The sequence below is a fragment of the Brachionichthys hirsutus genome, chromosome 6 (assembly GCF_040956055.1).
Source record: "Brachionichthys hirsutus isolate HB-005 chromosome 6, CSIRO-AGI_Bhir_v1, whole genome shotgun sequence".
Taxonomy (NCBI): domain Eukaryota; kingdom Metazoa; phylum Chordata; class Actinopteri; order Lophiiformes; family Brachionichthyidae; genus Brachionichthys; species Brachionichthys hirsutus.
Genome location: NC_090902.1, coordinates 9,717,651 through 9,729,025, shown reverse-complemented (window position 1 = coordinate 9,729,025; position 11,375 = coordinate 9,717,651). Strand labels below are relative to the sequence as shown.

Genomic DNA, 11,375 nt, shown 5'->3' with positions numbered 1-11,375 from the left:
TTAAAGTGTTTTTTGATACTTATACTCTTGTTTTCAAATGGAATGGCAGTGGCGGCTCATTGTTATAATGTTGTGAATATTTTCTGAAGGACACTGCAGCCTCTGGTCAAAACAACAGGTGCAGAATGTAACCTCACCATTACAGTGTGGAAATGTGCAGCAGGACTCTGCACAAGCACCGATGTATGTACCTGTAATGTGTGGTTTATCCCCAAAACTCCCCACAAGACAACATGGAATACATTTTTAGTTTGCATCTGTTTCCAGAAAAAACAAAGTGTGTTTGTACCACGCTTTGTTTTTGATTTAGAGGATGTAATTTTCCTCGTGACATGTCTATGGAAAGAGGTCACTGTTTATTTTTGACCAGCTCTGAGATCACTTTTTCAACATAAGAATTATTTGTGGGATGATTTTAAAAATAATAAAGAGTAAAGCCCAAGCATAATGAGTTGGCCACTATTCAATAGGCTTTAATAATATTTTATAATGGGTATGCAGTCCCTGACAACCCGAACATTTATAATAATAATAATAAAAAAAGACTTTTATGAACTGTGCGTAAAAAAACCAAGATATTAATACTAACAGAGGTATTTGCATCTCTGTATTTGCAATATCTGAATGTGGTTCTGAAAAACACAAACGTGTATTTAAGTGTTACATGTCAATGTAAATGCATGAGCACAGAGTTTAGGTGTGTGTTACAGTTCTGCCAGCGGTCCATCCAGTGATATGCTAAAGAATAATATGACTGAGTGCCACAACCGTCTGGTACTTCTTGGACTTTTCATTAACTGCTTGGCAGAGGAATTTCCAAAATGATTATTTTGAGAACACGCCATTAGATTGTTCTTACTGCTTCTGGCTTGTCCCTTAGAGAGTCTTGTATAAAATATGTTCCAGGCCAACCTGCTGAGCGTGGAACTGGTGAGAACAAAGCCAACTGGAGCTGAAATCGCCCCTTTTTGACATTCAGCCAGCAAGCCATCAAACAGAAACATCATCAGTGAACAATGCAGAATGTATGCAGGCGGCATGGAAGGGTCCAAATGGCTCTTGGTGACATCAACAATTAAACAAGAAATAGTCTGCAGCGTTGAATTATTCAGGAACGTGAGGTGCCTGCTGTGCATGTTATTTATGCTGGGAACATTGAGATTCTGTCACATCCTTCTTTTTTTGTTTTACCCTTGTATAATTACCTCAGGTTTAAATTGTCTATATATTATCATATTTATGAACTAATTTATTTTTACATTTATTGAAATTAATTTTAATCTACAAATATATATTTACATGTCATTCATCAATAAAACACTGACGTCTGTCTGTCTGTTTACTATAAGCAACATAACTCAAAATGTTATTTTAAGAGCAATCCGGATACCCATCTGGATACAAAAAATAAATAAATCCAGATTTCCCCTTTCCTTATAAAGGAGTGTTAAAAAAGAAGACAAATATCATATATTATAAAATATGCATTCAATTCACTCACCAAACATCTCAGGCGTAAAGGAGTCCAACATGCACTATCATGCAAAATGTTTTCTGGATCTGATGCAGAATGAGGTCAGGGAAAATATTTTAGGTTTTTATTTTAACATTGAAAACTCCATTTATGGATTCAAAAATCTGTTAAAAATACACATCATCTCCGATTCTCTGTTTCTTTTCATGGTTGGTGTAAGATATCAAGAACAATTTAGAACCTTTTGATGGTGATCCAGATGATCTGAGTGCTTTTCTTCTTAATATTGCTTTAATGCAGGTCCTGCACAACATTATTTTAGTAACAGATACTGTAGTACTGCAGAAAGTAGGTTTGAATGTTTTTTATTGAAGAAGCGAACAAATGCTTGCCAATTAAGAGTGCTTTATTATTTTCTGTGCAATGAGGCATTAAAATTAGAAAATTCTGACGCATTTTATTTTCCCATTACTGTAGTATTCTATAAAATGTTTAAATGATGTTCAGTGGCCTGTGGCACCAAAAAACACTCTTCTGCTCTCTCCATCCTAGAGACTTTACCTCAGGTTGGATAAGCAGATCAATGAAGACACCCTGGCCAGTCTCATCCATCCTTTTCCACGTTCCTTCATATTTATGAAAACCTTTAAAAAGCTGTCAGCAGGTTTAATGGCTGATGCAATGAACCGGTAGAATGGTGAGGCGGTGGTTATTACATTTTAACAGTAAAAACTCAATTTACGGATGCAAAAAGGAGGGGAATGAGCTGCACGGCAGAGATCTGCGCTCTCTGAATGCTTTTCTTATTTTGTCTATGCAACTGATCTTTCATTTGTGGAGTGGTGAAGCTGCACCTGACAAGAACATGATCATTTCATCTGAGATCTATTAAAGCGCGCATAAACTCAATTTCGTGTGTGGTTTTTTTGTAATGCATCAGTGACTCTGTGACTGTGGTTTAGTGAGAGTACAAAGTCAAAAATGACCTGAAGACATTCCGTGTACCCTGATGGAGTACAGCATTTATGGAAATAAAATAAATAAAAATAAAAAGAGGTATTTGCACTAAAACTGGAATCTCTCTAGGAAAAACTCATTAAATTAATATAAAAAAATGAATAAAAAGCTCATTTATGCTGATGAGTCATTCTTGCTTGTGAGGCAACAGCGCTCCCCACTGCGCCACCGCGCAAGACAAGGACCTGGCCTCGCGATATTAAAACGCGTCACCCTCGTCACGCGACCGCACGTGACCCAACGCGGAAGTAAGTGAGGGATTCCGCAGCGACAGTAAAGACACTGAAAAGCTAACGCGTTTCCCTTTTCTTTGCATCGCGCCCCTGATCAGCTCAGCGATGGACGGATCGATCAGAGCACCTTCAGACGTCGCAGCCGGACCGCCGCCTTATTTCAGAGGGTGAGAAATGGCGCATTTACTGCACATCAACTGCTAGCTAGCTAGCCAGCTAGCAAGCGTCTCATCTTCATCTTGAAGTGGGCTGACTTCTGTCCCCGTAAATCCCGAGTTCGTGTTGGACCTCAGGCCTGGAACAGAACGTTAGTGATCGCTCGGGAGCGTCCCCACATCAGCAGACGGTCCATGTGGTTGTCTCGTTACCCACCCCACCATGTCTTTATTTGTCTCCTGTCTGAACTTTTGCTCTCAGAAACGACAACTCCCTGGCGTCGGCCCTGAAGACGCTGCTGTTCTTCACCGTCCTCATGGTCACGCTCCCCATTGGACTCTACTTCACATCCAAGGCGTTCATCTTTGAGGGTGCGGGATTTCTATAACACTACTTTGTTCTGTGTGTTGCGTGACTAAAGGCAAGACCCACGCATGTCCTGGAAGGGTTTGCAAATTAAAGATAAAGGGACTTGTGCGCGGGTTGCTTCCAGGTCAGTGCTTTGAAGAGAAACGCGAGGACGTGGAGGAACTTAAAAAAAGAAAAACATTAGTCGGCAGCTGACTAATGTGTGAGATAGCCACAATCAATTCCCCTTCTCTAACAGTAGGTTAGCTTGAAAGTAATCTATTACTATCTATCAATGTTTGTTCAATAGTATTGACCCACTGCTGTTAGTGGTATTCTACATTTTGTTTTAAGGTAAGATGGACACTAACTTTTGGAGATTCTGCAGCACACACAAAAAATTCGGGCATATTTAAGACAAATAAAACAAGAAGACATCTCTGCCGTGCGCAGCTACTTGCTTCGGCGTCAAATCTTCTGACAGCTTTGCACGTTGAGATTTGTAATATAATATTTTCTGTATTGGTCCATTCTTGACATGTTACTTTTTAGAGTCAGATTGGACCGACATCTGTTTTCATCGTCCTCTTTCCCATCGTGTTAGTTTGAGTAGACGTCCCCGTCTGTGTAGAGATGCTCAAATTATTTCCGTTTTTACGTCCGTCCAGGCGGCTGCTATGTCGTCGCCGAGGTCAGTCGGTTTCTTCGTCCCTCTGTCTGTCTGTCTGTTAGCAAGATAACTTGAAATTTTGGAAATGTTAGCAGGAACAGATGATTACATTTGGGTGATAATCCAGAAGAGATCCTGGATTCTGGATCGCTTTGGAATTTTCATTAACATTGCAGTCAATGAAGCTTCAAAATTAGGTTATTGACCGATTTGACAGTCATTCAGGGGGGGCTCTATCTCTATCTCACCACCGAATTTCATCTGGATCGGATCCAGAATGAGGTCAGGAAAAAATATAACATTGGAAGCCCAACTCCGATTCACTTTTACTTTTCTTGGTTGGTGTATAAAGATACCAAGAACAATTTATAACCTTTTGGTGATGATCCAGATCACCGTGTGGACGGTGTAAATCTAATTATGAGGGGAATGAGCTGCCGGCCATATTAACAGATGTTGCATGTGAGATGACTTTTGTGACATCTAATGATAATCATCATGCCTGATGGTCGGTACTGCTGATTGGTTAACTGTTCTCTGCCCCATTTTGCAGGTTCCATGAAGATGTCCAGCTCTGACAGCTACTTCTATGCAGCCATCGTCGCCGTGTTCGCCGTGCACGTGGTTTTGGCTTTGTTTGTTTATGTAGCCTGGAACGAAGGCACGCCTCAAGTGAAGGGCAAAGACGATTAAGGCACACCCTCGTCCATCCACAGCACCCCGTCCCTCCCACCGTGGGCCCCGGCACTACACACAGCGCCATCTACTAACCAGAGCCTCACGGGATCTGGTTCCCGCTTTGGCTTCCACATTAAAGCAGCAAAGTGTTTTATTGTTTTCTGGCGTGGGGGGGGGATTGGAGCCCGCTGGTTGTGCTCTCACTTCAGCCTCTATTGGCCCAAGTTTTGAGTTTGGTTCTCTTTATTGAAAGAGGATGGGGGCCGTATTTTTAAGAGGCTCTTTCAAGTGCTGCAAGTCCCTTCATAGTAAAGAGTTTGTCATGCCGGAAAACGGACTGGGTTGTGTTGACTCCAAAAATCCATTTGTTTTCTGGCTATGTCCTGAAATGTCTGTTCTTACCTGGATACAGACGATTCTTCGGTTCAGTTTTAACCATAAGTTATGTCCTGAAATATTCCAATGTCATCTCTTTGTCCTTGTAAACATGTATGTTAGCTGTTTTTAACTTGTGAATTGTGGTTCGGTGGTATTTTATTTAGGTAATAATTGCATTAAAAATACACAAACAGTTTTTCTATTGGTGTTTGGTGATTTATGAATCTAGATGCACGTGCAGTCTGTGTGATGGAACATGCTGCATTGGTCAATAAATTATGTGTATATAAAACAAGAACGGTTCTGTAATGGGGACTGACAAAAACAGATGTCTTTAGTTTTCTTATCGTCTCTTTTTTTATTAAACATATTGTAAAGGGTTCTGCTTTTTAGTGGCTCTGGCCCGATAGTGTGTGACGTCTGTCTGTGGCTTATAGATAAGTGATTTTATGCTTAACAACCAGGGTGAATATATTATATAAAGATTTGGTCTTTAAACTTTACGTTATCTGCTGTGTGAACGTCATGATCAGCTCAGGTGGAAATGGAGCTGCATCTGGAAGCGACTGTCATCGTGCACCTCTTGTTCCTTTCTCGTATTGTTTCTCCAAAATCAAGTTCAAATGACTCAACAGTAGGACGTAGAGCACTTTGTCATTGTAGTCATAAAACCAGATTATGGTCTGAATTAGCAACGTAAATGTGAGTTATTCTATAAAGGTAAACTATTTCTAAAAGCAAATGTGCTATAAGTAAGACTTTCTTTTCATATATTCATAAAAACCTTTCCAAAGTGCTAATTTTTCCCAGACCTGATGGGAGGCAGTTCCCATCAGGTCTGGGATCCGGTGACTAGCTAATCTGACTTTCCCACGCGTCTGCTGTGATGAGATACCTTATTGTCTGCGTTGGAGCTCACACGGTGGCAGCAGGCGGCACAAAGAAGGAGGCGAGGAGACAGAGCTGCCTAAATCTCAGGGATGTTTTCTGCCTCAGAATCAGCAGTAGATTGATTTTAATTTTCCTTTCTAACATAATCCCTCTCTGATTATAATCATAATCCCAGTTATCCCTTTGTCTGATATTTTTTTTAATGTTTATTTCTGTTGCTATGCCACATAAATGTTTGTCATTTATTACACATTGTCTGGTTTGTTGCATGTCAATGTGATGACAAACAATAGAGGGAGTGCACAACACTTCAACGAGTCAGATTAGTTAAGCATGACAAAAGCGACTGTCCTGACTGCCCTAAATTGCTACCCACATATGGCCTCTTTCTTTTCACTCTCCTGCTTCAACAGAATGACACGAAGGAATCCATTCTTGTAACCACACGTTAATCTCTCATTTGTTCCTCAAGAGAACATAAAGTGAAACTAACAGCATCATAAAATACCGACTGTGACTGCAGCTGATGCAACCCTCAGACTAACCGCTGTAATATGAGGTCACTGGTTACCCAGTTTGAAGGTATAAAACTAGGACGGGTTATAAAACGGATGAAAACTTAGCTTTTCCATATTTTAATCTCGACTACTAAAGCTTACAGACTGAACCTTTAATTTTTAATTAATCAATTCGTGGCAGTTTCATGCAACAATCCCTAAATTTCTTCCAATGTTAAAAAAAAAAAAAAAATCACAGGTTTTATTGTTTGGGTCAGTAAAGCTTGAAGCAAGAGAAGGACACTTTTCTCATGAGGTTTTCCCGCTGGCAACAGAACAGTAGTTTTCCCCTCATAGCAGCAACAACAAAGAGTTAGTTCATTTAGTACATGAAAGGAGGGGATCACCTGTAAATGAAAGCGACGTTTATAGGGAGCCAATCTAATGCAGATGGTGCCATTATTCTATGGTCATTACATTGCACAAGCAAAATGAGTTGTTTTTGACAGAATTCAAATATAGTAGTAAAACTTTATTGCAAGCTTTATTTACATTCTCCTAAGGAAAAACCTAAGTCAGAAAATATTCAGATTCATTAAACCTTGCATAAGCATGTCGGCACTAAAAGCTCCTAAACCCCGTGCAAACTTGGAACTGTCAAAATGTAGATTTCTATTTTTTAAATATTTACCTCATGCATGTTCTGGTAAATATAAGAATTACATTTATTCTAGATATTATTAGACTTTCAAGCTTGGTGCCTTCAATCCACACTATGTGAAGCAGGTGGACTCGGACTTCCAGTCCTGCGCAAGGTTTTATCAATCAAATTATTACTTTGGTTGAAACCATTCTTGGCTTTTGCATATATAAAGAGTGAGTCCGGTTCCACTTGTGTTGCGGTCCACAGTGGACAAACCAAAACACTGATTCTTGTCCAGAGAGAGAGAGCGAGGCAAGATTTCAGTCGGTTGCAATCTGAGATCACAAACACTAGATGCCACCAAATACTACACGATGAAAGCATGAACTGAAGCTCCTGCTTTCAGTCACCGAAAGATGTAAGAGCTGTTTCATCAAGCCAAAGAACTTCATCTGTAAGAATGTGTCAGATGTCTGTAAGTTAAACCACTCATCGATCAATAGAATGATCTTTGTCAATGTCTCATAAAGCCTGGATCAATATTTTTGTCACGTTATTGTGTTGTTTCGATTTCACTGCTGTGACTGTGTAGGGTTGAGCTCACCTTACTTGATCGCATGTTCTACACGTCATCGCATTATAGCCTTAATAGCTGATGAAATCTATACATCTGTGAAATGACATCTTTTCAGCTCAGAAAATGGTTCCCGTTTGCAGCTCTGCGATTTACGGCAAAAAAACACAAGGATTTTAAATAGTTTCTTTATCTTAAGCAGATTTTTCCCCTCAAACCACAAAGGACCACAAAAAACCTTTAGTGCATCACAAAGTGCCGAAACCGAACATAAATGTGGGGATTCATGGTTTTCACTGTCAATGGTAAAAAAAATATAGTCTGAAAAGTAACTTGTAAATAAAGCTGTCAGACAGATGGAGTGGATTAGACACTCCTGTTGTTTTCCTCTTAGATGTAGACGAGTAGAATTCCAAGCTTTACTTCTGTCATATATACAAACAGCCCAAATTTGTACTCATGTGCAGCTTATTTGCTTTTACCGCTTTGATCTTGGTATTTTCTTCGAGTCTGATATTATTTTTTTATAAGAACCGTTTCAATGTTTGTAGCCATAAACTTTATTGAAGCATTCTTCCTCTCCACAAAATATGTGTCTCTTATAATGGCTTGACCTTCAGATTCAACTCAACTTCAATTTGAAGGATTGGCCTTAGAATAAAAAGATTTTCATTTCAAAGTGCTGGATGACCATCTGTGCTCATAACTCTCTTCTATTCATCTGTCAACATCTCAGGAACACACATAACCCTTATGTTTTTTATTTTACTTTCACTTGTAAAAGCACAAGTGATTTTTCTTTTCTTCTTTTAAAGATAAAGAGACTATTCTGCTTGAGTTATTGATTTATGGAGTGCCAGATTGCATTTAAAACACTCCTGAGCACTTAAACTGACAGATCTGAACAACTTACTGAGAGAAAGACTTTCAGCACAGCAAGAAACCATTCAATCATACGTAGATCAAGAAAATGCAGCTTCGGAAAGTGGATTCCCTTTTTTTTAAATAAAGTAAAATGTGTGTCTTTTCACCCCCTGACCTAAACGGCATGGACAACGATGAACATACTGTATATCTAAAGGAATGACAGGTTCCTTCTTGGTCTCCATACCAGCAGCGCCGTGTCCTCTGCTTTTCCGACATCGATGAGTGTAAGACGTGCAAATATTTAACGCATGAGATGTTCATTCCCACTCAAGCAGGTCAGCTTTTAACCGGTTGAAACATTTGAGGTTTTAGGGTTTTAATCTTTTAATCCAGATTACATTTTGAAATTCTCTGCCGTCACAGATCTATGTTAGACTTATTTCAAATAGAATCGAATCATTTATTATCCCCAACGCCATCATTTCAACTTGATGGGCTTGATTTATTTGGGAACATATATAACAGTTCCAACATGTGTTCCATTGAAATGTTGTTTTATTTTTTAAAACTGGTGGTTTGAAGATTTAAGACGAGAAAATTAACAGTTGTCACCAAGTGGATTACAAAAAACACATGACACACACAACAACAATAAAAGATATAAGAAGGAGAAGCAAAACAATATGCTTATAATTGTGTACTGGCTGCCACAACGCAAAGAGGGCGTGGCTGATCCTGAGAGCAGTGTCGTTTCTCGTGTCAGAGAATATTGCACGACATTTCACTGAAGATGAACTCTCAGGGATGGGCATCCCAAAAAATATTCACTTTGACTTTTCACCCTGTCAGATGAACTCAAACGTGCTCAGCAGCCTTCTTCTCTGGACGATGTTCCGAAGGTTCCGCGTCCACAGTCAGCCCATTATCTGTGGCAACAGTGGAAAGTTCCATTCCATACTCCGATCAATTCAAAAACAAACTGATATTTACCAACATTGATAAATGGATAACCACATACCGTCCAACGCAACAGTGACGCACCCGCCTATGGGACGCCTTGAACAGGTGCAAGTTCATTAGAAATTAGATTTCCGGCCCATCTCGTTCAGCTGCACCTTCTCCGTTGTGTCCTCTTAACTCTTTGAGTGCCATTCACGTCTAAAGACGTTATTTTGAAACCTGAATCTCTTCAACGGCCAATAACGGAACGAAAAACACACTTTTTTTTTTTTTTACTGATGAAAGAAAATACTTTAATCTTTCATTCGGTATGTTCGCCGTTTGTATAGTCATAATAAAGAATATTCTCTGGGGGCTCGGAAAATCGGGGGGGAATTGCGTGAAAACTCGGGCACTCAGAGTAATTGAAGACCCTTCAGAGAAACATACCCCCCCCCCCCCCCTCAAACCTTCAGATCGTCTATTCTCGTCTTGCTGCTGCTGTGTTTGACGCTGCGGTCGGCCCCGGCTCGCGCCGGTGACCCAGGGGCCGAGTCTGCTGCGCCCTTCTTTCCTTTCAGGTCGCATTCCTCTGGTTTGCTGCTGCTCCTTTCCACCGCCAAGTTGTCCTTATTCTGTTTGTACGCTGCCTTGCTGTGGTAGGGGTGGTAGGATGAGTCCGTGCCGTTGTAGCTGGGCACGGGCGGGTAGGCCGGCTGGACCTGGTGATGCCTGTGGAAGTAGGCGTCGTAACTCGGTGCAAACGGCACGGAGGCCTCGCTTGGCTCCTTGGGGCTACTCTCGGGGGAGCGGTTGCCTCTCCTGAAGGTGAGGCCCTGGCGGCACTTGGTGAAGCCCAAGTGGTAGATCTCTATGAGGTTGAGGAGCAGAGACACGCTCGCCACCCCCAGCATGAAGATAATGAAGATGGTTTTCTCTGTGGGGCGGGATATGTAGCAGTTTACCACATTGGGGCACGGGGGTCTGTTACACGTGTACATGGGCTTCAGCTCAAAGCCGTACAGGAGATATTGGGCCACAATGAAACCCACTTCAAACAGGGTTTTAAAGACGACGTTTAAGACATAAGTACGCAGGAGCTCGCCCCGCAGGCGCACTCTGCCCTGCTCGTCCCTCACCAGAGCCTTTTTCTGGTTCGCATTCGCAATAAGAACGCGCTTGGCCGAATGCTGGCTAAGTTCCTTCTCCTTCTCTCTCTGCTTATCCTCCATGCGCACCAAATGGAGAATGTGTCCCAGGTAGATGAGCGTAGGCGTCGACACGAAGATGATCTGCAGCACCCAGAAACGAACGTGAGAGATGGGGAACGTCACGTCGTAGCAGACGTTCTCACAACCGGGCTGCTTGGTGTCGCAGGTGAAGCCCGACTGCTCGTCGCCCCACACCTTCTCTGTCGCGGCGCTAAGAATCAGGATGCGGAAGATGAAGAGCACGGTGAGCCACACCTTCCCCACCACCGTGGAGTGCTCCTGGGCTTTTTCTAGGAGCTTTCCGAGCAGATTCCAGTCCCCCATGGCTGCGTGAGCTCAGACCTGGGAATGGCGAGGAAAAAGCAAAGAGTATAAAAGTGTGTTTTACAATACTCATGAAAATGAAAATGGGTCTATGAAAATGAAAAACAAAAATAAATCGGCAGTGTTTCTGAACGTCACAGAAGTTTTCACAAACGTCTTTCCGGGTCCAGCAGTTATCAGGGCAAATGGTTCTCTCTGGAGGTAAACTGACAACCCAGTGTGCAACTGGGGTACAGGCATAGGTATAGTTGGCTTTCACATGTGGACCAGAATATATTTACCATAGGAGCTGGTGTATATTTTGGTAAGTGTGGACAGGAGGGAAGGCAGCTTCCAGTCATGATTCTGCAGCTCCCGGCCTTCGATGGCTGGCGTCTCAGCAACATGAGCTCACGGGAGGGAGATCAAACACCCGGGAGATGTGGTGGAAGTCAAACTGGAACTGGTAGTACGGGTATCGTCAGTTCCTGCAACA

At 41.6% G+C, this 11,375-nt stretch overlaps 2 protein-coding genes across 2 annotated transcripts; one reads left to right on the top strand and one right to left on the bottom strand.

Moving 5' to 3' along the window:
• The first annotated feature begins 2,747 nt into the window (after positions 1–2,747).
• Positions 2,748–5,411, top strand: vma21 (vacuolar ATPase assembly factor VMA21). Its single transcript, XM_068739979.1, has 3 exons — positions 2,748–2,891; positions 3,142–3,251; positions 4,452–5,411. Exons 1-3 carry the CDS (start codon positions 2,830–2,832, stop codon positions 4,589–4,591), a joined length of 312 nt encoding a protein of 103 aa, XP_068596080.1. The 5' UTR covers positions 2,748–2,829; the 3' UTR covers positions 4,592–5,411.
• Positions 5,412–9,803: 4,392 nt separating this feature from the next.
• On the bottom strand, positions 9,804–10,900 carry LOC137894547 (gap junction Cx32.2 protein-like). Its single transcript, XM_068739978.1, has one exon. The coding sequence runs from the start codon at positions 10,898–10,900 to the stop codon at positions 9,830–9,832; it is 1,071 nt and encodes a 356-aa protein (XP_068596079.1). The 3' UTR covers positions 9,804–9,829.
• Positions 10,901–11,375: the final 475 nt, after the last annotated feature.